The sequence below is a fragment of the Aulonocara sp. 'chitande type north' Nkhata Bay genome, linkage group LG1 (genome assembly GCF_057382095.1).
Source record: "Aulonocara sp. 'chitande type north' Nkhata Bay isolate Kocher_YH1m ecotype deep benthic linkage group LG1, A_spYH_male_GT1.1, whole genome shotgun sequence".
Taxonomy (NCBI): Eukaryota; Metazoa; Chordata; class Actinopteri; order Cichliformes; family Cichlidae; genus Aulonocara; species Aulonocara sp. 'chitande type north' Nkhata Bay.
The window spans coordinates 37559182-37586653 of NC_141344.1; the positions used below are offsets into that span (position 1 = coordinate 37559182).

The 27472-nt window shown below is 44.2% G+C and overlaps 1 protein-coding gene across 1 annotated transcript; it reads left to right on the forward strand.

The window, feature by feature from the left end:
- The first annotated feature begins 24048 nt into the window (after window positions 1-24048).
- On the forward strand, window positions 24049-25867 carry LOC147339502 (uncharacterized). The gene is made up of 2 exons (XM_086299678.1): window positions 24049-25057; window positions 25112-25867. Exons 1-2 carry the CDS (start codon window positions 24049-24051, stop codon window positions 25570-25572), a joined length of 1470 nt encoding a protein of 489 aa, XP_086155804.1. The 3' UTR covers window positions 25573-25867.
- Window positions 25868-27472: the final 1605 nt, after the last annotated feature.

Consider the following 27472-nt stretch of genomic DNA (forward strand, 5'->3'; position numbering starts at 1 on the left):
ACTTTCTCTATATTTATGGAACAAAAATATTCTGCGAGGCATTGAATGATTCATGAGTCACTGGTAAGTTCAAAGCGACACTATGGCAGGGAAAGAGTCTCAGAGTGATGGAGACTTATTTTCATACACGCCTCGTATCATGTTCAAGTTTGGGAAACAGGCCAAACAAATATCATGTAGTGTTCAACAGGAATATCCATCTATATAACACTGATGGGGAATATTGTTCCACTGGATAATTATTTTAAGTTTTAATAATTTAGTATAGTTTGCCAGTGACGCCATTTTATGTGCACTGAAGTGTTTTCACATGTGTATTTTTTTTCCTTAAAGACAAACGAGTCCCAGTATCCAGCTAAAAGTAAATATTGTAGATATTTATGTAACTGTACAGGTGATAATGTTCTCATATCTATCAGCTGGTGATGTCTGCAGAAAGGTGAAGATGTGCAGGAGAGATATTAAAGGACCGAAGATCATAACCTTGTTCTTCTGTGGACCTACATCAAAGATTATGGCTGTCAAGAAAATGCTAAGCATCTGATGAGATGATGATGAGATGCATGAAAGCAACCTCATCTCTTTCAGTTCATCTTCTCTTTATCTCAACACCTCATAATCCATATTTAATGTTATCTAGCCCTCTGTTCAGAATCATAAAATCTTTCACATCCATCCTGCTCTTCCTGTCATCTCTTTCTTGATTTGCCAGCTCGACTCTCTGCTGCTTCATTTCTTTGCGTATGACTCAGTAAACTTTAACCGTGTACATGTGAAGCATATGTGAAAGTTTTCATTAAAAAGTGAGTCTCACACACGCAAACTTGATCCACATTCAGCATATTAATGAAGTGTGATGTGGTGGCTTTATGTTGATATGTCATACTTTAGATACTTCAATCAGAGCTGATGCGTTCAAAGAAGGAGAGAAGTTTGTGTCCATAAATGAAAACATTCTTCCTCTTTACGTCTTTATTCATGCTGAGAATATGAACAGAAGAAGCTTATATCCACTTTGAGAGGTTTCTATGGACAGTTTGATGCCATAAAACTGGGTCAGTCTTTGATTGCACTCAACAGCTGTGAATCCAAAGCTGACTACCGATGAAGGAGTGAGCAGCAAACCTTTAAGACGACCTTTGAAGCTAGTGTGGGGTGAGCATTTGATACTCAAATCAAAGAATTCTTTTAAACAAAAACTGGGAACACAAATGTTTCAGCTTTTAAACATCATTCATCAGAATATAAAAATCGCCACTGCTGATGTTAAACAAACCCAAAGGTTAAACTCTTGAAATAAACACAGACACACACTATATTATTTATATATATGTATTCAAGGGTTAGGAACTGGCAAGAATCTGTATTGATCTCTCTCTATTTTCTTCCTTCGTAATAATCGTACAGACGGGGGATGAATAAATCATTAAATTTAGCCTGTTTGACTGACAGTTCTACCAGCAGGGGCATTCTTAGCTGTCAGCTTCTTCCTGGGATCATACGAGTTACTAAACTGGACGTGTCTGTGTTGTACAGTTGGTACCTGTAACATTAATTTAATGATAACACAAAGATAGCTAGCAAGCTATCTTTCTCTATATTGGGGCGACCGTGGCTCAGGGGGTTGGGAAGCGCATCTGTAACCGGAAGGTCGCCGGTTCGATCCCTGGGCTCTCTGTCCTGGTCATTGTGTCCTTGGGCAAGACACTTTACCCTACTGGTGTTGGCCAGAGGGGCCGATGGTGCGATATGGCAGCCTTGCTTCTGTCAGTCTGCCCCAGGGCAGCTGTGGCTACAACCGTAGCTTGCCTCCACCAGTGAGTGAATGAATAGTGGTATTGTAAAGCGCTTTGGGTACCTTGAAAAGCGCTATATCCATTATTATCACGAAAACTGAAGCATAAAATTCTTAGGAATTTTATGCTTCAGTTTTCGTGGTGGAAAGGGTAGTATGTTATTAGCTTGTAATTTTGACACAGGTATCTGTTTGTAATATTAGCAGGTATCTGAAACAATTTATAGATGCAGCTTTTGAGCATTAGCTAACGGTCCTGATGTAGGGTCTGTCTTTGTCCATTTTTGTACTAATTCACTCGTGTGTTATCAGGACGGTTTCATGGAATTTTCTGGAGCTTTGTCTTTTGCTGACTTCTACCTCCTTGCTGTCTTCAGCTGTGGAGATCAACTCTGCTCTCACTTTGTCCTGTATATGGAGAAGCTGAAATTGCAAAATCGTCCAGGACCAGCTTCACTGCTAAATACTACCACACTTGCATATTGAACAACAGTTATTTTTATATAATCCAGTGAAGTTTTCAGAGTCCTTGTCAAGACAGATAACCGTTTAATGACTGGAGCCATCCATGGACACTACACAGAGGTACACAAAGTGCCTTTCAATTTTCAGGCCTGTTTTTCGACATCAAAGGGTGGCAGATAGCAGGCTTTTGATTTTTGCAGTCTCTTATGTGGCACACAATTTGAGCACTGAAGCATCAAGGCTTTCAAAATCTATTTTCCCACTGATCACCAACAAATCAGCAGAAAAGCGTCACTCAAATGATGCTAGTTTTAAAATATTGATGGTGCAGCCTGTACGGTCAGTGTCCTTCTTCTTGTGTCTATTTGAGACAATTTGAGAGACTGAGTGACAGCAAACACCCACCTCCATTATTTCTGTGCAGCATCTGCAACCACAGTACTTTCTCTGCTCGACTGTTACATTAAAGTAAAAGTAAAGGCAGCCTACACTCAGTTATCTGTTAGGCCTTTTCTTCCAAAATAACTTCTGGCAGCTGCTTCAAAAGGAACAAAATGGAAAGAGAAGTAGATCTGTCAGAGAGAAAGTAGGTCAGAGGGGATGCAGGATGGCAGTTGATAAAACAGAGAAAGCAGCACTAAATTCTGCCTAAAGGGCTCTCAGCGAAATTCTGGGAAATTTGGAAAAACTTAAATATAACAAATATCAGAAACTGACCCCGCCCACCCACAAACAAAAGACGCATCACTACAGCTAAAAGGATCTGAATGATGTTTGATGTACTCTGAAACAAATAACAGTAATCACGATGTCGAGTCACCGCGGCCACAGAATCATCACAAGCACTGTAATTTGCACTGCTTTGTAGGTCCTTATTTATATAGTCCTACTGAAAAACTTCCATTCATGAACAGATTGATGGTTTCCTAGTCTAACCATAGTCTTCTAGATATAGTCAGCTGGTAAAAAAAATCCAGTCACCACACGGGTCTGTTACTACCAGCTCAACATACCCAGGACATCTTCTTCTTATTCAGCCTCGCTTAAGGCCAAGAGTCACAACTTTATAAGTCAATGCACGGTTTTAATATGTAATAATATCATAGTTTGTGTCAGCAGCAAACAGGTTACCAGTCACAAACACAGACAGGTCTACTGGCACCACAGCAGAGTGTCAAAGACATTAAGTTTGAAGCGGTCAAACACACAATCCAGGCAAAATGCCAGCTAAAGCGGCAGCATGTGGGTATCTCCGAGACATATGGGCTGTACGATATTTATGAAAAGTGCTGCTGAACACTGTGAGTGTTCAACATGAAGTTATATAAAACTAAAGCTGGGAAGGAAATATGGCAAACAACAGAAAATACAGGCTGTGGAATTTAAATGACTTGTCATCAGCACAAATTCCAAAGAAATGAGTCCCTTTGTTACTTTGTTGCATTTGAAATGTTTTTGCTGTGTAAAATATCTGATTATTCACGAGGAGCAATATCGACTTAAAAAAAAATTTAATTCAATGTCTCCGCTTTTACAATAAAACTTTTTTGGAAATGGATCTATTGAACTGGGTGTGAGTGGAGCCCTCCAGTGGTCCACCTCACATGCCCCCCCCCCCCCCCCCCAACACCCAGTAGGGTCATCCCCTAGTCCACAACCCTTGCTTTAATCAAACGTCCAGAATGGCTGAACCGGGGAGGTGGAGAGCTGGCTGAGGGGAAACGCCTGAGGACAAGGCTGGCATGGGCAGTCAGGAAAAGCTGAAGATGGGGGGCGCTCCCAGAGGAAGAAGCAGAGTTGTCCAGTCCAGTGGAAGGCGGACGGCAACGGCGGGGGGCCTGAGCCGGCACCACCTGATCATCCAGAAGCACATGTGCCAGTTTAAGTCTGTCAATAGAAACAGCCTCCTGCTGACCCCCAAAGTCCAAAAGGAAATGCTTCCGGCCCGGTTGAATGGACCTTGACCCCCAGGCCGTCAGCCATGGCAGACCAAAGCTCGGAAACGAACTGGGGGGCCCTGTCTGAGGTGATGTCAGCGGGGGCACCGAAACGCGAAACCCACGTTGACAAAAATGCCCTGGCCACCGCTGCTGCTGTAGAGGACGCCAGAGGCACTGCCTCAGGCCAGCGGGTTGTGCGGTCCACTACAGTCAAAAGGTGCATGAAACCTTGTGACTGCGGCAGAGGACCAACCAGATCCACATGCACATGATCAAAACGCCTCCCTGGAACGCGGAAGGATTCGAGGGGCGCCTGTGTGAGCCTATGCGCCTTGGCATGGGATGAACGCCGCTGCCAAGTCTTTCACCGATTTACAAAGGCCCGGCCAAACGAACCTAGAGCTGACCAACTTGACCGAGGCCCGGACACCTGGATGAGAGAGGGCGTGTACGGAGTCGAAAACGCGACGATGCCACGAAAGGGAAACTACAGGACGTGGATGGCCGGTGGAAACATCACAAAGCAAGCTATGCCCGCCGTTCCACACGGGTCTGTCCTCCAGTACAAGGCCCGTTTGCACAGACCGAAGGGCAAGTACGTCCGGGCCAACCCGTTGGTCAGTGGCCATAGTGTCAAAGTCTATGCCAACATAAACGGGAGAAACCAGCGCGCGGGACAGACAGTCAGCCACGCAGTTGGACTTACCAGCCACGTGCTCAATGTCAGCTGTGAACTTGGAAATGGTTGCCAACTGGCGCTGCTGTTGCCCGCTCCACGGATCAGAGACCTTGGACATCGCAAATGTCAAGGGTTTATGATCAAAGTACGCGGTAAAAAGCTCCAACCCTCGAGAAAAAAACGAAAATGCCGCGTCGCGAGGTGCAGGGCCTGCAACTCCCTGTCAAAAACGCTATATTTGCGCTCACTGTCCCTAAGCGTGCGACTGAAAAAAGCGAGCGGTTGCCAGACACTGGAGACCCGCTGTTCTAACACTGCGCCCACCGCCACGTCTGACGCGTTGGTGGTCAACGCACTCTCCGCCGACGTAAACAGGTGGGCCAGCAGGGCGGCGTTAGCCAGCGTGGCCTTGGCCCCCAAAAATGGGAGCCAATCAATCGGGTCCTTAGTTGTTTTACCCTTCAAGGCAGCATAGAGAGGCAGCAGATGCGCGGCTCTGGGGAGAAAGCGGTTGTAGAAATTGACCATCTCCAAGAACTCTTGCAGCGCTTTAACGGACGTGGGACGCGGAAAAGCCGAAATGGCCCGGACCTTGTCTGGCAACGGAACCACACCGTCAGCGGAAATGCGGTGGCCCAAGAAATCCAGAACTGGCAATCCGAACTGGCACTTGGAAGGGTTGATGATCAGGCCATTGTTAGCGACATCCCCCGCTGTCTGGTCCGAGAAAGGATAGCATGTGCTCCATCAGTTTGAGAGCCGTACCGCCACCCAGGCCTGAGAGGGAGTGGAGCTTCTCGGCTCGCTCTGCGTCGGAGAGGGCATAGCGCCGAAGAAGCAGCTCCTTAAGGGCGGCGTATTTCCCTCGGGTGGTGATATTTCGTGTCATCAGCCAAGATGCCACGAAGGGCGAACTGAGCCTCCACGTGCACGAACCACGACGGGGGATCGTGAAGCCAGCAGTCCGGCAGCTCGAGCGCCACAGTACACGCAGCTGCAGCAGGAGGCAGAGGGCTGGCGACTGCTGATGCATCCAGAGCGGAGTCGGTGCCACCATCGGACTGCAGCATGTTCGAGTCAGGGATCACCAATGTGGAGGTAAAGCCAGACGATACGAGAGCTCTCGATTAACACTCCTCGTTTTTTATTCATCACCACACAACTGAATACTTTCCCCTCCAAAACACAGCAACAACACTTCCTGAGAACTGGGTGTGAGTGGAGCCCTCCAGTGGTCCACCACACTATAAAAATTCAAAATGAGGGATTTGAGGTGCTCTGCAATTATTGTGTTGGTTTGGCTAAAAAATAGTGTTTTGCATCTTTTTGCATCTAAAGTATTTGCACCACAGTTCAGGTTGTTTCTATTTAATGTTGTTCCCCCAACACAGTACAGCAGAATTTATGGTGAGTTCTGAAAAAAGTGCATTCGTTACCTGACACGAGATCGCACACAGGCCATTTTGGAAAACTCCACAAGTTGGAATAACCCAAATTTGAGTGTGCAGACCAGAGGTCAGAGCAAGACGTCGAAAGAACAATCAGAAAAAAGCAGCTGCACTAGAATCCATCTGCATATGCCAAAGAAGATGAGCCTGAATAGGACATCAGCTACATTTAAATTAGCTAACTTTTTCTTCTTTCCTGGGGTGATTCCAGTAAGTTTTTGATCACCCATCACTCAGCTTCACACACTGGTTCTTGCAGCTGTGATTCTACAGTTACACCATCTGCTGCGACCGGATCGAATATTTACGTCTAGTTAGTGATTAGTGGCTTCTTTGTGCAGTGTAAAACCACTAACACGTGTGTCTATGCTTTGCTTTGGCTTGATTTATGGATGCAGCCAAGCTAGCTAGCATTAGCCTATTACACAAGTTCTCAAATCTCACATGAAACAGTGTTCAAGCTTCTTAGAAGCAGAAAGCCTACCACAGTTACTCCAAAAGTACAGGAACACCTCATTAAGGAGGCCACTAAAGAACCCGGAGTGACAGCTAAAGAACTGAAGGCCTCACTTGCCTCTGTTAACGTCAGAGCTCATTATTTAACAATCGGAAAAGGACTGGAGGGAAATGGTATCCACCTGAGAGTTCGAGGTAAAAACCTCTGTCGGCCAAAAAGAACACAAAGCCTCATCTCACCTTTAAAAAAACCATCTTGAGGACCTCTAAGACTATTGGGAAAAATGATGTGTACTGACGAGAAAAAAAGGGAACTTTTTGGAAAGATTTGCATCTCATTGGATCTGCTGTAAATAATAACATTTGTTTTTGGCTCTGCTGCAGGGGAGGGTGGTGCTGCAGGCTAAAAGGGCAGTGCCAGGGAGGCGGATGGAGCAGGTGGAGATAGTTACTTTCATCAGGGTTCTTCCTTCTTTTTTGTGATGCCAGGGTGGGAGAAGAGAGCGCTGTCACCTGAAAGCATTGTATGCTCGTCAATGAACAGAAAAAAAGCACACTCTGAATCCGGTGTGGGTCCTCGTATGTTTAAACCACTCTAATGTGGTCGAATTAAAGAAATTCCGTAAAGAAGAGTTTAATAAAAGTCGTCCACAGCGATGTGAAATGTAGCCAGTTATTGCAAATGCTTGACTTCAGTTCTTGCTGCCAAGGGAGCCACAACCAGCTATCAGGCTTAGAGGGACATTACTTTCCCCACACAGCCAAGTAGGTCTGGATAACTTTTTTTCTTGTAATAAATGAAATCATAATTTTAAAACTTTATTTTTTAATTACTCGGGTTATTTTAGTCTGATATAAAAATTAGTTTGAAGATCTGAGACATTTAACTGTGACGAATATGCAAGAAATCAGGAAGGGGCCGATATTTTTTCACAGCACGGTATTTATGTGTATTTTAGTGCAGTTGATAAGATTTATTTACACAGCATGTAATAACTATCTAAAAAGATTGCTGCTCAAGGTTTCTGTGCAGAAATCGTTGTGGGACTATGGTTAGTACTTTTTCTGTTTTTGCTCCTGGAGCTTTGAGCCAAAATTTATTTTGCCTCCCTTCTTCTCTTCTTCATGCTCTGTGGCAGCCCACCATCATCCACGATGAATCCACGAGCAACTCTGGCTCCTGGCTATCCTAAACCTCCACCTACTCATTTGCCAGAGGTTCCAGGTGTAGAGGGTGCTTTCTTACTCATGCTCTCCTCTTCTTGCTCGGGAAAATGGAGGTGAGGATGGTGGAAGTGAGACAGAAAATCTCTGAAAAAACATGATGTAAAAGCAGTTCAATGGTATTACAGAACAGATAACCAAGTGGAAAATATACTTGGTTATGCATTTATTTTAAATGTATACAGTGTTAAAAAATGGTCTCACCCTGTTGCAGCTGGGATGGGATCCAGGCCGCCACCCCATGATCCTGTGTTAGTTAGACAGAAGAAGATAGATGGAAAGATGGTTAAATACAGTTTGCAAAAGCTGAAACTCTCCATGTTAAATGCACAGAGGCAGCAAAGCCTCACCATCAGCACTTGACTCCGCTGCCATGGAAACGCATCCTCAAAACATCTTCACACATGTTGCTCTTACAGGATGCATCTATCTATTAGTCTATTCAGAGCAGTTAATTCACGCTTTTAAATATTCCTGATGTGAAACCAGAAAAACAGATTTAACATTCATAGTCATTCTCTTCTACAGTACTTGTTATTTTTTAATTATGGCTCAGCTTTGCCCCATTCAGTACTGCTTAGCAAAAATCCATTTCCATCCATCACTAAAACTAATATAATGACCTGAAATCCTAACAGTGCTGCCTCATTATTTTTGAGGGCACCACACAGATGGCTCCAGCTCAGGCTCTTACAGCTCGATTATTAAGAAAGGGGAGCTGGGCAGATTTTTAGTCTCAAATTCAACTTTCTCCTTACAGTTCCCCGTAGTGTTTGCTAAGGGGGGGGGGGGGGGGGGGGGGGGTACATAGGGGAGGCTTTGAAGTCACCAGTTTTTGTTTCCATTTAGCCTTTCAATGCACTTATTACAGCATGTGCTGATTAGTGAGAAACCCAAGGCTATTTTTTTTGAGTTTTCAGTAGTAGGTTGGAAGGTTGGGCAGCCTTGACATGAGGAAAATGTTCAGCATAAGAGCAGAGACTATGGAGAGCCGTGCTACTGCAGTAATATCACTGTACAACAGCTGGCTCAGCACCTCAGTCAAAGGTGCTGAGCTCGATGAACAGCTGTGCATCTGCTTCTACATAAAAAAGCAAGAATGATTTGATTTATTGCAAACACATAAACAATACACATTTCTAACCAGTGTTGGTTAAGTTACTTGAAAATAGTAATTAGTTACTTTATTACTTAGTTACTTTTTGAAAACATGATACACAACCTGAATGTAGCAACAGACCTTTCAGCCCAATTCTACTTTTTATGCATAATCCATCATATGAAATGTAATCAACACTTGTTTTATGAGTTTTACTCTTTTATCTTTATGCATCAAACATTAAATGTTATCAACAGTCTTTGACTTGAAGAAACGTGTTTAACATTTAAACCTATGTTCTGCATATTCCAGCATATAAAATAAAATCATGTTTTGTGTTTACACTCTTTCAAATAGATGCAAGTAAAACACAGTAAAAATGAATAGAATCAAAGACTCAGCGGCTCTTAAATCTGTTGTCTGTGTTTAGCAGGAGTGGGGCGGGTCTAGGTTTGCCCACAGCGGTCATGTCAGTGGGAGGATCCGGGGGTTTCTCTGTTAATGTCACGTTCCCGTGGCAGCGTGCTCGCTGCTCGCTTAGATTTGAAGTTGAATTTTTCGCTGTAGAAAGAAGTTTTCTTCCCACGCAGAGTGAACAGCAGACGCTAATGTTTGTGTCACTTTTTACTGAAAGTAATGTGATTACTTCCACGCTTTAAACGCTGCATTGTCGTACTCTCTCCATCACTCCATATTATCCATTGTTGATCTGCACACGTCTGTTGCTACCACGGATGTCGCAGGAGTCTGTCCCTGTGGGGCTTTATATGTTATTAATAAAATCTTTAAATTCATTCTGAATTTCAGTAAGAGCCAGCGAAGGGAAGGAATAATTGGAGGTGATAAGCACATGCCGGCTAGTTCTTGTGAGCAGCCTAGCTCCTGCATTCTGGACCAGTTAGCTACAGTAAGGAGCACTGGGAGATGCATGTGAAAAGAGAGTTACAATATTCAAAATGGGAAAAAAATGAAAGCGTGTACTATAAGTCCCACATTAGTGTGTCTCAACAGAGGTCTGATTTTAACAGTTTCTGCATGAATGACACAAACTGAATGAGCTTTGAGCAGATGATTTGATATTGTTGGCTATCAGTCCAGTAGTGATAGTGTTGCTCAAGTCTCCTAGTTTTGCTGTTTCATTTTCTTGCTTATCTGGCAATTCATGCTTCATACTTACCTGCTCTGCCCTCCTTAATCACAGATCCTGGTGTTCCTGCCTCCGAAGAAACCTGCCTGGCCAACTTTCGGCCACTAAGAAATACTTACCTGCATCCAAGCAAAGAAGACTCATCTTCCTCGTAAAGTCAATAACTACTCAGTGTTTACCAAGGTCACAGATCAAGTGAACAAAAGCATTGTTCATCTTCACTTTCTCCATAATGTTAGAATATTCAGGCTACATCCATCATTCTGTTGGATTTTCTGTAAGAATCTGTTGAACCTTCAAACACACGCAGCAGACACACAGCAAAGACACGCAGCAGACATGCAGCAGACAGGCAGCAAAGACATGCAGCAGACACATGCAGCAGACATGCAGCAAAGACACGCAGCAGACATGCAACAAACACGCGCAGCAGACACGCAGCAAACACATGCAGCAGACAGATGCAGGAGACACGCAGCAAAGACACGCAGCAAAGACACGCACTGCTATGAAAAACATGTAACACAGAATGTTGTTGAACTGGAAATTAAAGCGACATCAGTCTCGTCTCACGGTTTACTCACCCATCAGAAGTGACACTCCTGCTTCATTTGTTCCAAATAACTGAAAGCAAAAGATGGAAAAGCGTTCGATTTTCTTGTGTAGTTGCAGTTTTAGTGGATCGGTGTCATTTCATAGCCCAGAGACTGGAAGTCAGCTTTTGCAGCACTGAGGAGCCGTTTCACTGCAGCTGCTACCTGTAATAGCGTATTGATGTATTTCTCTACTACTCATTTAGCACCTTAAACTTACTGTTTTATCCATTTGTCCTTGTCTTTGGTATATTTGTCATTTTCAGTTTCCTTTCCCAGAGCTTTCTATCATTAATCTTTCCCCCGTCACCTGTGATGGGCTAAAGCATTAAAAACAATCAAACTCTGCCATAAAACAATCTTTATAGCATATAAAAGGCCAGTGATTCCATACTAATTATACATGTGGCTTAAATGTAGCAGAAACTTAACAAACCAGTACAAATGGCTCTTAACTGATAGGATTCTGTTTCTATTCTTCTTCTATTGTACTTTTATTGTGCACTTCCTTCCTTTTACTGTATCAACCAGCTGCATAGGTACTACACCTTATTAATGCTGTTACATTATTTCTTCAATCTAGACTGTGGTTCTTTGTGCTCCAAACTTTTTGTTGTTGTCTGCTAACCAACTTCCTTTCCACTCTTCATCCTCTTCATAGCTGCTCTCACTTCCTCCTTGTTAATCCTCTTCACATTCTTCATTTTTTGCCTCCACCTTCACAGCACACACTCCTCACTCATTAGTGCATTAGCATTTCTCCCCCAGTCATTCTAACCTGCTGCACATCCTTTCTAGCGCCATCACTCTGTCTGGCCAATCAATACAAGTCAATTTCTGCTTCTTTAGTGTTCAGCCTCACAGCTCACTGCAAGCATTTTCCTTTTCCTTTGCTTTTGCATAAAAAAACTATAATTTAGACCTTCCTCAATCATGAACCAGTCAGCACTCCAAGCAGAGCAGCAGTGTGAACATGATTGCTCTTATCACACAGCTCAGTCATAGCTGAGTTTCTTAACACACTCGGCAGCACTCACCACCACTTCCAACCCTGTTAACAGAACCATGTCCTCTACAGGCAAAAGTCTGTGAGGAGCGTTTAACAACAACACACAGAACATGAAGGCAGGCTCAGAAACTCCCTGAAAAAGCCCCGCAGCGTCCATCATTATAGCCCTGTAATGGACTAGCACCCTGTCCAGGTTTACCAACTCTCTTGGCCAGTGTCAAAGCTAGGCTGGCACACACACTGAGCAACACTTCTGTGAGCATGCTTTATGGCTGCAGAACTGGTGAGGTGGAAGGAACATCCTGGTATCTCATGTATGAATCATTGAGCTTTTTTGTGGAATTGAATGATGCAGCATCTTGTAATCATTCATTTTTAATGCATTTTTGCTAATGCAGATCTCTTATGCAGTTAGCAAAGTGGCTGTGTAAAGTCCCTTTCACATAGATTACAAACTAAATCCTTAAAATAATCAATGGTGATGATGGAAAGAACAAGCTTACAATTCTTAACCTTAAGACATATATTAATGTCTACAAACTAAAAGAAGAGAGCGCACAGAAAAGTAAGAGCGAGAGAGAGACAGGTCATAAAAGCGGGAATTGTGGCTGTTTGAAAGAAAAACCCAAAGCGTTTTGCACTGCCACGAAGCAAAGGTTCTTCCATCTTTACTTCACAATAACCTGAAGGTCTCTTCATTTTAAAAGCCTTAAATTATTCATACAGGCCGTCGTGGGGAGAAGCTGACAGATGAACAGTCGTAAATGCTTTTAAAATCAAAATAATTCAAGTGGATTTGATTTTTATCATCAGACCTTGCAGGACCGGATATACTATACTACTATATAAATATAGTCTATAACTCTATTTTCTTTAGCCCAGATAATTAAACGTTTCAGTTACATAAAACATGTGAAATCTGATTTTATGTACTGCATAGCCTGATAATATGATATAGTATGATAAGAATGTAGCCCAATAAGTATAAAATCCAGGAAGTTATACAACATGGGGCGCTTCATTTGGTTAAAGTTTCATGCTCGTTTTATTAATTAGAAATAATTAAATTGTTGCTTAAATTTACAGAAAATGCCAGAAAACTGTCATGAAACATTTTTCACCAAAAATTTAAACCTAATTTTTCCTGATTTTTGGTGCTTGCGCTCTGGGGTCCAGGGTACAACTTGCCACTTTTTTTTGCCCTGCCCTGTTTGGTATCATTCTTTTCAGCACAATCTCACATATCTGAATTTAAAGTTAGTTTTTCGTTTTCATACACTGTATTAACACAGTTGATCTGGAATCACATACAAACCGAGTAGGTCAGTTTTACTGTGAAAACCACAAACACACTCAGGGAATTGTTTTCATACCTTGAAATGCAAATATCAATGATACATTTTAAAAACTTACGGACAAATTTTGTAAACAATAAAGTCATATACAACTATTTACCTAAAAACACAGCTACTGCATCTGCTGTTTTTTGAGAATAAAACTACAATTAGAGAACAATGGGGCGTCACAATGAGATGCCACATGCATTATTTGTGCCAGTGCAAAACATAGTTTGTCCATCACAGAGGAGAACACCACAGGCCTGACAGCAGGAGGCGTATCTGCTTTTTCCACCTGGAGACAGCGTTTACATTGCAAGCTGCCTTTGGTGGCTTTTTTGGTGACACCCACCACTGCCCTCACTGTTATGACATATTATATAATATATTATGTTATGGCACACAAAACAAAACAAACGACTGCACAACACAACACAGTAACTACACACTCCAAACACGCTAAACACCACAGATCTCTCACATCTCAAACCTCCCTGCCGATATCGCTCTCTCCTGCCGTCACTACCAAAACTTTCCCCTCTTCCTAAATGACCAAAACCCGAAATCATTTTTATTGGTTGACACAATGCACGTTTACACCAATAGGGGGGGTGGCTGTAGAGCAGGTCATCTACTGATCAGAAGGTTGGTGGTTCGATTCCTGGCTTCCCCTAGTCTGCATGCCAAATATCCTTGGGCAAGATACTAACCCCAAATTGCTCTCCGATGCATCCATCAGAGTATGAAAAAGTGCTTGGGTGAACGCACAAGTTGTGTAAAGCGCTTTGAGTGCTCAGAAGAGTAGAAAAAACAGTCCATTTACCATTCTTTTTTTCACGCTGTCCTTAGAAAACACAGTTTTTACCGTTTTCACTGCACTAAACGTGACGATTCAAAAAACAAGCATCGTGTATATTTTTGTGGTCATAACTCTGGTTTTAGTGGCTCATCAATAAAATTTAAAAACTGGGGTTGATAATTTGCAGTCCGAACTTTCAATGTTGAAATAGAGACTCAGCGTGGCTGCAGCTTGCTGCTATGAAATCTTAACTCGGTCACATGATTTGGAGGTGCGGCGTGTTAGTAACACTCACCTTCATTCCATTTCCAGACTCACAATCAACTACCTGCATTGAAATCTAAAAATGCTCATGGTGTTGATTCAAAATGTGCTCTGGCACAATCATAAGCATTGGTTGCTATGGACAACAAGAAATAAAAGTGGTCCGCACCATGGGCTGGACCATTTGTTAGTGGTGGAGGGCGGTGGGGGGGGGGATAACACTATGTGATATATTCAGTTTTAGAATTTAGTTTCAATGTTAATTGTTGCTAGGTTCAAAGTGTTAATGCTAGCTTATTTTAATAAACAACATTGTCATATGCAAAACTAGGGTGGCCCTGGGGGTGACCACCCCTGTGAGGTGTGCTGCATGTCCTCTTATGGCTCTGACTGTGTTCAGAGTGGTGATTGTAAGCACAGCAGCACATTAGCATTTAGCATAGAGAGCTGAGGTGAAAGCACAAATATGCAATTAAAAAGTACTGTAAATGTGTTCAGTGCATCAATGTCGAAAATGTTGAAGGTTTGATGAAGTTAAATTATACAGATGGAAACTTCTCATCATCCTCGATTATCAGGAGAGCCTTTCTCTTTAAATTGAGGAAAGTTTTTGCTTTATTTAGTCAGAAATCTCCCGGGGTCGTACTCATAATGAATGAAGATCGGCCTGAACAGGTGCCCACGTGCATTTGAGATGTGCTGCTGAACCGCCCGCTCAGAGAGAAAGCTCTTCCTCTTGGATCACTCACACGACACCTGGTTCACTTGTGCATGCACTGGATGTGTGTATGCTTTCATCTGGCATGATGTACTGTTGTGAGCTGATGATAATCCAGATGATTTCTGACTACACCTGTAAGCATCAAAGATCATGAAAACTCTGAAGTTCTATACTAAGGTGATACGTTTGACTCCAGACTGATGGGCTGAGGACATTTGTGACATCTGAATAATTTGCATAAACTAATGCTCACTTAATTCTGTTGTCAGACAAACGGCTGAATAAAGTTCAGCTGAAAATGTAAAATTAGACTAGGTTGCTTTGTATAAGCTAGTGTTGGAAAGTTCTAGGCCGGGCCCGGGAAGTGTGCAGAGTAGCAGAATTTTAAAAAATGGTTTGACAATACATGCATTGAATTGGGAATTTATGCAATTAGCTAAATTTAAAATTAAAATAAAAAATTATAAAACTGGGGAAAAAACTGTCTTACAGGAAGGGCACAGGTCAGGGGGCATCTTCTCCGCCTCTTTACTGCTAGTCCCAGATTTCCTCTTTTTCAGATTCTATATTCACATTTTCTTTAGTTCTATGCCTGCAATTCCCATGACTTCCTGTAACCTTGTAGTTACCTGCTTCCTTTTCATCTAAGTGAGACCCCATTTGCATTGGGTGATTGAAAGTGAGCAGCCAAGAAACACCCAAACACAGTAGGAAGAAAATTTAGATAATACAGACAGACACCAGGATCTGTGCAGACTGAGGGTGTTTACTTTTACGTTATATTGTCTTAAGAAAGTCCTGCATCGTGTATCTTTAGCGACTCAGCCTGATTTGGTCATTTCTCCACAGGTGGCAGGAACAGGCTGAGTCCAGTTTATCAAAGGCTACACTGAACACTTCCTGCCATATAAAACTGGCAAGTCATCACACTGATTTCAATTTGGGCTTTAATTAAGTAGATTTCTTCTAGCTAGATGGACAAGAGGCTTATTCACACTGCCTGGAATGAGCGTGTGGTATCTAATATCATGAAAGTTGGCATTATTATGTAGTAATAGTAATGTAATGTAGTAACGAAAAAAGCCTAAAATATAATTCAATTCAATTCAATTTTATTTATATAGCGCCAAATCACAACAAAAGTCGCCTCAAGGCGCTTCATAGATACAGAGAAAAACCCAACAATCATATGACCCCCTATGAGCAAGCACTTTGGCGACGGTGGGAAGGAAAAACTCCCTTTTAACAGGAAGAAACCTCCAGCAGAACCAGGCTCAGGGAGGGGCGGGGCCATCTGTTGTGATTGGTTGGGGTGAGAGAAGGAAGACAGGATAAAGACATGCTGTGGAAGAGAGACAGAGGTTAATAACAGATATGATTCAATGCAGAGAGGTCTGTTAATACATAGTGAGAGAAGAAGAAACACTCAATGCATCATGGGAATCCCCGGCAGCCTACGTCTATTGCAGCATAACTAAGGGAGGATTCAGGGTCACCTGGTCCAGCCCTAACTATATGCTTTAGCAAAAAGGAAAGTTTGAAGCCTAATCTTGAAAGTAGAGATAGTGTCTGTCTCCTGAATCCAAACTGGAAGCTGGTTCCACAGAAGAGGGGCCTGAAAACTGAAGGCTCTGCCTCCCATTCTACTTTTAAATACTCTGGGAAATATAAGTAACAGCTCTCAACCACCTCTATAGACTCTGCAAGCAGGAGGTTCTTATTCGCAGCACATCTGAAAATTTAATAATTTCGAGGGCAAAGCAGATCACCAGCTGCCCCTGCACCACATCGCCTTATGGCCAACTTCACATACACATTAAGCAACAAAAAGTAATGACCAGAATAATTATTTCTCAATCTCCATCGAATTTAATAAGGCAGCCCGATGTCTTGTTCCTTTGAAAAACAGTTCCCAGGGATGCACACCGGCTCATTGGGCACGGAGCAAATCGATGACGCCAAGGAGGAATTCAGCTGTAAGGATAAATTTGACCCTGACGGACTCGTCGCAGCTGACTAGCAGTTATCCATCTCTCACATGTAAATAATGCAACTTTTTTTTAATTAGTTGAAAAGTGGGAAAATAAAAAACAGCATTTTTCCCACTATTGTTTGTGAACTGGGGATTTTCTGTGGGGGTCTGTGGTTGATGCTTATGTTAGAGAAAATGACGAGTTCACAATATTGACTTTTACACAACTTTGTTTACATCCATCACTGCGTTCTCATGACTGAACGTCTGGTTTCTGATGGGAGACTGAAGCAAGACTAGCGTGCTAGGCCAGCTAGCATCGGCTCTGATTTTAATGCTTTGAGATAAGTTAGCATCTCTTCTAGCATTAGCAAGCAAACAAAAGCACAGGCGATGCTTCCAGGGGCAGGCTCCACCAGCACTTTCAGATTAGCCTTTCTGAAAAATGTATTTTGCTAATACGCCACCTTCATTTTTAGTTCCGTTATAGATACTGACAGGTAGCTGTGTCACACAGCCCTCGAGACCTGACGCGCTCCCAGACTTTGTAGTTGAGGTTGAATCAGGTGACCCCAAAACGTTATCAAAAGAGAAAGTCTGACGTCTAATCTGAAAAGTAGAGATGTCCGTCTTCTGAACCCAAACTTGGAGTAAAATATATTTTACTGAAATGGTCACTTCATGAAATGTGTGAGGTAAGCCTTTGAAGATAGTACGATTTGAAAAAACAAATTAAACATATACCAAGCCGTGCTCTCTTTACAGGAGTGCCCACGTCTGCTGCAGTCTGAGAAAGACTCAGACTCCGTTCTGAAAAGAACAATGATCTCGAGAAGGAATGAATGGAGAATGAATTTGCATTTTGATTGATCAAATCGGATTTCTGTCTGAAATCACACACACACACACACACACACACACACACACACACACACACACACACACACACACACACAAATAACCATAGAGTTCAATATTTCCGGGCATGAAAAACACATGGCACCAATACAATGAAAGGCTAATGATAGTGAAGCACTACTCAGATTTCTGCAGCCTTCATTTAATATCTTTTTATGAGACAGGCTTCATAATTCAGCCCTCTGGGTTTCATGTTTCACTGTCCAGCACGCCAGCAGCAGTATTTAATGGAATTTCCAATTTAAGGCTATTTTTCATGGCCGTAATGGATTTTGTGAGAGAAACCTCAATAATAAGATACATTATGGTTGAGAACGGCGTGCTGCCAAGGTGAGCGCAGGCTCAGCTCTGGACTGCTGGCAGCCTCTGGGACCAAATTTACCGTCACACCGGCCTCGGTTATTAGCGCCACATTTATAACACAGTGGGAAACACTCTCATTTATGGTGGGCTCTTATTAAACTTAGATCCTTCTCCAGTAAAATACTTCTGTTACTATGCAGATGTGACTGAAGCAGTGTTATGAAAATTAGAAAACCACTATCAGTCCATAACGTAGGTATTTTGGGGTTTTTTGATCAGAGAAACTGAGGAAAAAAGGTTTGTGAACAGAGAACAATGTGAGCTCAAGGTGGAACAAAACAGTAGAGAGCATCGGACGACAACAATAGATGTTCAGGACAGTATTCAGCACCGATTCTTTGGGCTTCAAAAGCACTTCTGCTTTATCAGAAGAAGAAGATAAAGGATCACACAAAGATTTTTTATTTGGTCAAACCTGATTGATGGAGTGTGTGAGTCTCACTGGTGAAAATTATTGGGTTTGGTGATAACACCTCTTTTTGTTGCTCATGAAACAGGGCCGGTTACGAATAACCCTGACTGAACAATCTACGTCCGGTTTTGTCATAATCACACAGTCGCCTCATTAAGCAAATGTTATGTAAACTCAGTTAGCTCTGACGTTGTCAAATGTCTGTTCTTGGGTTAGAGGCTTTGAAAGCATCTGATTGTAAAGTAATTCAATTTGACTAAATTCCAAGTGCTGGACGTCCGTGGATGTTGTTTCTAGGCTAATCTTGTTTGAGAAGTGAACGCTTTTCAATCTATTACAAAGACTGGGATACAACCTTATCCCACCCATCCCACTGTTCATGTTGAACATTTAGAGATGTCTAAATGTTAAAATGCCATCAAAGTTTGTTTAAATATGGTTCAAAGGTGAAAGTTTAGTAGACGAGATTCAACACGCAGAGCTTATTTGCAAGCTTCCAGTTCTGAAGCTTTAATCTCAGCCATCTGTAAAAGTCACATTTTGAAGGCTTTTTTTTGATGGGTTGAAAAACTGTTTCTAGCCACTGGATGCATCATTTTGCAGGATGAATTTGTCGCATTTATTTCTTGGATCAAACTTCAGTTTTTTGATTGCTCGCATGCAAATAAACAGATCTGACCAGTCAGACTACTGCATTTGGAAACAAATGAATATTCAATGATATGGAAATAGTAAAATAATACTATTTTACCTCAGACACAAAGCTAGGTGTTGCTCTGGGTCGGTCTCTGAAATTATTCATTCACCTACTCAGCTGTGGTCCCAGTTCTGCCATCAGGAGCTCAAACTGGCCCACTGACATCCTGCAATACAGTAGTGTGAAAATGTGTTGGTCCCCTTTCAGATTTCCCATATTTGTCACACTTACATGTTTCAGATCATCAAGCAAATTTTAATATTAGTGATTTTATTGATTAAAGGAGAAAGGTTCCAAACCTACCCAGTCTTCTGTGAAAAGTAATTGTCCCTCTTGTTAAGTGTGATCAACCACGTTTCCCTTGAAAGCTGTGTTTACTTTCACTAAACACACTCAGGCCTGATTACTGGCAGAGCTGTTGAATCAATAAATCACTTAAATAGAAACTGTCTGACAAAGTAAAGCAGGATAAAAGATCTCAAAAAGCAACACCTCACGCCACGATCTAAAGAAACACCTGAGAAACAAAGTCACTGACATCTATCAGTTTGGAAAGGGTTACTGAGCCCAACAGACACAACGGTGCAATAGAAAAGTGCAACAATGACAGTGGGTTAGTGCGAAAGACTGACCACTGTGCAAAAAGTAACTTGATGCACGAAGTTGTGTGTGTGTGAGTGTGTGTCAGTTACCGAGTGTTCAGGAGTCTGACGGCTTGGGAGAAGAAACCGTTCGACCCGAATGCTCCAATGCTTGCCAGAAGGCAGTAGGGTGAAGAGTGTGTGTGAGGGGTGTGTGGGGTACTCCACACCGCTGGTGGCTTTGCGGATGCAGTGGGTGCTATTGGTGTTGGTGATGGAGGGAAGAGAGGCTCCAGTTAAGGTCAAAGTTTATGATTCAACAATAAGAAAGAGACTGAAAAATGTCATCCATGGGAGAGCTCAAGAAGAAAACCACTGCTGAACAAAAGAACACAAAGTGTCATCTTGTGGACGTACGTAAGGACCCAGCGAGACCACCACATGATGGTATTTCATGTCGTCCGATGAAATGCCACAAAGTCCTTACGTACGTCCCGTTTGGTTCTTTTGCCATCAGAATTATTGTCTGAAGGCCAAGAAAGATACCGGATTTACTTTACCAAGTGGATCATCTTGCCGTACTGGTCCATTTGATTGACCTTTGTTTTTATTGATTATTTATTTTCTTTTATTTTCAGTTGTTATAGACAGGACAGACATGACTGGGGGAACGAAAGAGAGGGAGGGAAAGAAAAACAGCGGGGAAGAGGAACGGTGACAAAGGGGAGAAAACAAAAAGAAAAAAAAGGGGGGGGGGCAAAAAATAGTGTGTGTGAGCACCCGTGTGTACACCTGTGAGCATGGACGCGCTTGTTTTTTGTTTTTTAAAAGGTTCCTACATGTAATGATCTGCTAGAGGGTGTGGGGGGGCCACTGCCCCGTCCTCCAGGGCATGAAGCAGGTATGGAGGAGATCAAAACTCCAGACATCCAGAGGCCCCCAGAACACAAGAGACCAAGGAAGACCAACAGAGGGGCAGCCGCGCCACTGTCCCAGAAAGAGCTGAGGAGAGTTCCAGATGAGGGCTCACTCAGCCGCGGAGCAGAAGCCAGGGGGGGTTGCAGTGACGTGCCCGTGAGCTCTGCCGGCAGCCAGCTGTGCCAGAGTGACCGAGCCCCAGGCCGAGAGGCTGAGGGCACCCCACCCCCTAAGGGGCCCGAGCGAGCCCCAGGCTCCAGGCCCCCGACAAGCAGCCACCAAGGAGTGAGCCGGCGTGTACCTGGACGCCCATCCCCGGACACAAAGACCCACCAACGCACCGATGTCTGAGGGCGTCTGCCACCGGCAGGGGAAGTGGTGGGGGGAGATAGGCCTCCATACCTTGGAGGGCCTGAGATGTCCCCAGAGAGGTGGCGTCTGATACCCGACCTGACATACAGACACAGACAAACAGGCACACACAGATACAAACATCCATTCCCACCCTCATGCTCTCATATGCACTTACTCAACACTCACCCAACGTGGAGACAGACATAAATATACACTGTACACACGATCACACTCCCCAAGCGTACTCTAAGCCCCAGGTCTAGGTAACCTTGCCCCTAGAGGGGGAAACTGCACCCAGACCCAGGAGGTGTTACCCTTTCCCCTGTTGTGGGGACAAGCAGACCGCCCCGACTCCGCAGTAGCAGCATGTCCTGGGTGTGCCCCAGGGCCTCCTCCCAGGGCAGCCACCATGATAAGCATAGCATAGCATAGCATCTTTATTTATAACGCACTTTACATCCAACTATGTTGACCAAAGTGCTACAAATATAAAACAGAGAGGAAACAGTTTAAATTACATATAAAATATCTTAAAATTAAAAGTAATATAATTAATAAGAAACGTATTAAGAGACATCAACAAGTCCTGCTGTGCTAAAAGCCAAGGTAAATAAATATGTTTTAAGACGTGATTTAAAAACAGATAAGGAAGGTGCCTGTCTAACATGTAAAGGCAACTCATTCCACAATTTTGGTGCTGCCACAGCAAACGCCCGATCCCCTCTGAGCTTACGATTAGTCCTGGGCATACTCAGGAGGAGCTGGTCTGCCGACCTGAGGGACCGGGAAGGTATGTATGGATGAAGAAGCTCAGAGAGGTACACAGGGGCAGCATTGGACAAACATTTAAAAACAAATAAAAGCATCTTAAAATGGATCCTAAAATGCACGGGCAGCCAATGAAGTGAATATAAAACTGGGGTGATATGCTCGTATCTATGAGTGCCAGTTAAAAGGCGTGCAGCAGCATTCTGGACTAACTGCAGTCGAAAAACAGAAGATCGACTCACCCCAAAATAAAGAGAATTACAGTAATCCAGCCGAACGGTTACAAAAGCGTGGATTACTGTTTCAAATTGCTGTCTCGTAAGAAAGTGCTTAAGGTAGCGATTCGCACTACCTTATCATGGTGGAGGGGTTTGTGTGTCCCAGGGATCCCAGGGGCCCCGGTCTATGTTGTCTGGGGGGCTTTGGATTTATTTATATGGAAGACAATTCAAAACTCAAATGAAACTAAACGGTTTTTACCACATACATTTGGCAGATCATTTGTTCTTCATTTTTAAATGTTCATCATTTTTTTAAATCCTAAAATACACAAATGAGCCCAAAAATACTGAGCCAGTTCAGTCACTGATACAGAAACCTGTCAATCAAAGTGGCCACACCCCTAACCCCTAACCACACTGACTTAGTTCTTCAGTTCAGGAGGATCAGGGGAACATCAGTGTGCACTATCAAAACGAATGCACAGTCCACACAGGAAAACATTACAGCCACGTCATCCTTCTGTCTCTGCCACAGAGTCAGCTCAGTCCTGCTTATTCACAATAACATCTCTTGTCAATAAATATTTCATTTGCCAAGACTCTCTCATGGCTCACAACGTTGATTCATTTATTTTTATTAAAACAGACTCTTGGAGTAATCCTGATAAATGTGCTCCCCTCACCCTCCACCCACACTCACACACTGAGTATTTAATTCTTTACTAGCCATGAGTGATGGGACCCTGGGGATGACCTTGCACTTGGCTGTTTTCCCACATTTGAGTGTCTTTTATTTTTTAAAGACAACGTGTCTGTCACGGTTCTGGGTCCGTTGGACCCAGTATTTTGAGTTTATTGTGTTTTGATTTAAGTTTGCATCAGGGATTATGTTCTTGTTCTCTTGTTGTGTTATGGTGATGATTATGATTTCTATTATTAGAGTTCCATGTTTCTGTTTATCTGGGTTTACGATGTGGGTTTAGTTTCATATGTCGTTTCCTGTCTGTCTCTCAGTGTCAGGTCTGCGTCTTGGTGTGGTGTTCTCATTTCCTGTTTTATTGTGATGGTCTGCGTCTCATGTGAGTGTGTTCGGTTTTACCTTTGTCTCGTCTTGTTGATTATTCCCAGCTGTGTCCACCACCTGTGTGTAATTCCCCTGTGGTTCTCTGTGTATTTAAGTCATGTCTTCCGTCATTGTTGTTGCTGGTCCGTCTGTGTATTCCACCCTGCGTCATCTGTGTGTTTCCCTGCTGTCAACCGCCAAGTGTTTCTGCTCATGTTCAGGTTCGTGTTCTGTAGTTAGTTTGTTCCCAGTCTAGTTAGTCATTGCTCCGTTCGCCGTTTGTCCTTTTCCTTTTTGTGTTTAATAAACCACCTTTACACCTTCACGACTGCCTGCATTTGGATCCTCCTTTATTTTCCACACGGCTCATCTCACTTGCCGTGACAGTACGGACCAGCCAGATATGGATCCAGCGGCATTCACCCCACCCACAGAGCTTCGAAAGCTCATAACGGACTCTGTGTCAAAACTAATCAACCTGTGGCTCAAGCATGAGGGAGAAGCGTTTCTCTACGTTCTGGAAGTCAGGCTGCAACAACTTATCACGGATTATCCCTGGCTATTGGACTCACTGCACCCTCTGGTACAAAACTTCATTCTCCACGAACTTCACCTACACCCACCAGCCGCTATCGCTTCCCAACCCAGCCGGACGCCGGAGGTTTTGCCCGGCCCGCCGGAGGTTTTGCCCGGGAGGAAGCGACGATCGCGCCATCGGCGCGTCGCCCCACAGCTGGAGAATAGGACTTCAGAACTGCCGGCTGTGGTGAGTGGAAAAGACGCTCTGTCTGTTTCACCAGTTCATATGACTGTTTATACCGGGGCTGTGTTCGTTGACTCAGCTGCTCAGCCGGTAGCTCGGTTAGCTGCCCAGCAGTCGCTAACCCAGTCAGCCACTCAATCATCACCTCCATCACAGTCACAGTTAGACCCAGTAGACGCCATGTTACAGTCCATAGCCCAGTCAATAGCCCAGTTGGCAAGAGATTCATCAGCCTTATCAGTTCAGCCAGCCACTCCACCTGTTACTACTTCGCTACCTGTAGCTCAGTTACCACCAGTTCAGCAGCCTGCCCACTCATTTACCCAGCCTTTATCCTCACAGCCTCATTACAAGCAGGGAACACACTCCACACAAACTTTTGCTGGTTCATTTAAGCTGGCCATCTCAGAGACAGTTGCTCCCTCTAGGGCCTCCCCAGAGGCTGGGTGTCAGTCACCAGCCAACTCTGGACCCCTAGAGGTCAAGACACCAGCACCAGCAGCCTCACCGGAGAACTCACCTGAACAGTCTCGGCTCTCAGCACCCCCTGAGAGCTCAAGTGAGTTCACCCGTCCGCCTCAGTCCTCTGCTGAGTGTATTGGGGAACACTTCCAGCCCTCTGAGGACTGTATCCCACTGTTGCTGCCTGAGTCTAGCCACGGTGCTGCTCAGTCCCAGCCAGTGTCCACCCTGGCAGAGGTCTCCGTACCTGCTGCTTCAGAGACTGCTTTCACTGGAGGGCCTGAGGAGCCCGTCCAGTCTCAAGTCATGTTAGCTGGGGGTTCAGGTGAACCCAGCCAGCGTCCTGCCTCGTCGGCTGGAGGGCCTGAGGAGCCCAGCCAGCCTCAAGTGTCGTCTGCTGGGGGTTTAGGAGAACCCAGCCAGCCTCAAGTGTCGTCTGCTGGGGGGCCCGAGGAGCCCACCCAGCACCACGCCTCGTTAGCTGACGGTCCTGGAGGACCCAGCCAGCACATCCTCACACCTGCTGACGGTCCTGGAGGACCCAGCCAGCACATCTCCACATCACCTCCTGCAGCATCACTGCCGTCAGGTTTCGCAGCCGTCCCGCTGCCGTCAGGTTTCGCAGCCGTCCCGCTGCCGTCAGGTTTCGCAGCCGTCCCGCTGCCGTCAGGTTTCGCAGCCGTCCCGCTGCCGTCATCATCCACGCCTGGTCCGGCCTCCGTGTCTTCATCCACGCCTGGTCCGGCCTCCGTGTCTTCATCCTCAGTCTCGCCTGGTCCGGCCTCATCTGATCCTGCGGTTGCCACACCGCCGTCGGAGCCAGCTCAACCCGTTCTGCCTCGCCTCTGCCGGCCGTTTTCCGGGCCTCTAAGATGGCATCATGGCCTTCGGGGACGGCCTCCGGAAAGAGTTCGTCGCCGCCGCTGGCATCGCGGCCGTCCTCCGGACCTGCTCGGTGGCCGCCACTACCTTCCAAGTGGTCGGCCCCCAGAACTGTTTGCCCGTCGCCGCCGTTGCCGTGTGCACGGTCGGCCCCCAGAACTGTTTGCCCGTCGCCGCTGTTGCTGTGTGCATGGTCGGCCCCCTGACTGTGTTGTGGACTAGTGAACAGTCGTGTTTTGGTTCTGGTTTCTCGTGCTCCTGGTTTTTTGTGTTTCGGGCCCTCCTTCCTGGGCCCCCTCCGCCCGCCCTGGCTTGGTGCTTGTGCCTTTTGTTTGGGGCTGTCGGGAGCCAGCCCTTTGAGGGGGGGTACTGTCATGGTTCTGGGTCCGTTGGACCCAGTATTTTGAGTTTATTGTGTTTTGATTTAAGTTTGCATCAGGGATTATGTTCTTGTTCTCTTGTTGTGTTATGGTGATGATTATGATTTCTATTATTAGAGTTCCATGTTTCTGTTTATCTGGGTTTACGATGTGGGTTTAGTTTCATGTCGTTTCCTGTCTGTCTCTCAGTGTCAGGTCTGCGTCTTGGTGTGGTGTTCTCATTTCCTGTTTTATTGTGAAGGTCTGGGTCTCATGTGAGTGTGTTCGGTTTTACCTTTGTCTCGTCTTGTTGATTATTCCCAGCTGTGTCCACCACCTGTGTGTAATTCCCCTGTGGTTCTCTGTGTATTTAAGTCATGTCTTCCGTCGTTGTTGCTGGTCCGTCTGTGTATTCCACCCTGCGTCATCTGTGTATTCCACCCTGCGTCATCTGTGTATTCCACCCTGCGTCATCTGTGTATTCCACCCTGCGTCATCTGTGTGTTTCCCTGCTGTCAACCGCCAAGTGTTTCTGTTCAGGTTCGTGTTCTGTAGTTTGTTCCCAGTCTAGTTAGTCATTACTCCGTTCGCCGTTTGTCCTTTTCCTTTTTGTGTTTAATAAACCACCTTTACACCTTCACGACTGCCTGCATTTGGATCCTCTATTTTCCACACGGCTCATCTCACTTGCCGTAACAGTGTCAATCCTGATAAACCAGTCCTCTCAGCTTACGTCTGGTTTTTCAGTCCTTAATCTGATGTTATGTTAAAATGTGGTTTCTCATTCCGGGTGATTTAAATATCTGTGGTTGTTGCCTCCCTTCCTGCTCATTTACTTCAGATTCTATCAAACCTGCAAGCAACCCAATCATGACAGAGGACATGTACATACTTGACTTTGTGCTCCCCATGGTTTCTGTATGGATAATTTTAGTTCAATAAAAACACTCCACTCATCTCTGCTGACTTCCAAACCTCGGACACTGATCGCTCCATTCCACTAAATTCACTCTCAGTTTTTGAACCACAAAGAAACTTCTTGATGTTTTGAATCACTCCAGCACAAAAACATGTAGATCCTGCAGCCAAAGTTTAATGAAGAATTAAGAAGTTTAAAGAGACAGCAAGAAAGCAGGAGGTAGAAAAAAGGACAAACTCCGTTAACTAATATAGTCTAATCAACAGTCAGAAATCCATAAGCTATGCCACTGTTCCTCCACTTACCCTGCCATTTCAGTACAAACCAGAGAGATGTGAGGATTTTTAAAATGACTTTTGTAATAAAATAGCAGATTTAATTCCAAACTTAGGTACTTAGACTTGGTCTAGATAAACTCATTTTACTGGAAACTCTGTTAAAAATATGGACCAGGTGAGGATGGGGAAGCAGAGGCAGAAGAGCCATAAATGAGTATTCTTTCTAAAAGTCCAAAGGTGATGACTCCCCTGGCTGCAATAAGTCAACTGGTCACTGAATTTATAACCTGAGAATCAGTTTATGGTCTAGAGAGAAACTATAATTCAGGCCACCACTTTGTCTCCACCGAGTCAGCATCCACATCTGTACCAAAGTAGACTGTCATGGTTAGCTGCACCGATGGTGGACTAATCTTGCAGACCCAAGTATTTAATGCTGATTATTCAGGGGAATTTATAAAGTCCAAAAATTCAGAGTGAATAAAGAGGGAGTCAGTCCATATCAGAAGAATCCCTGGAAATACAGAGTGAGGGAACACAAAGCTTACACAGATGAGTCGACACGG

Coding starts and splice junctions, on each gene's coding strand:
- LOC147339502 (XM_086299678.1), top strand. CDS start 24,049: ATGACTGTTTATACCGGGGCTGTGTTCGTTGACTCAGCTGCTCAGCCG. Junction 25,058..25,111: donor TGCAGCATCACTGCCGTCAG/GTTTCGCAGCCG, acceptor CGCTGCCGTCAG/GTTTCGCAGCCGTCCCGCTG.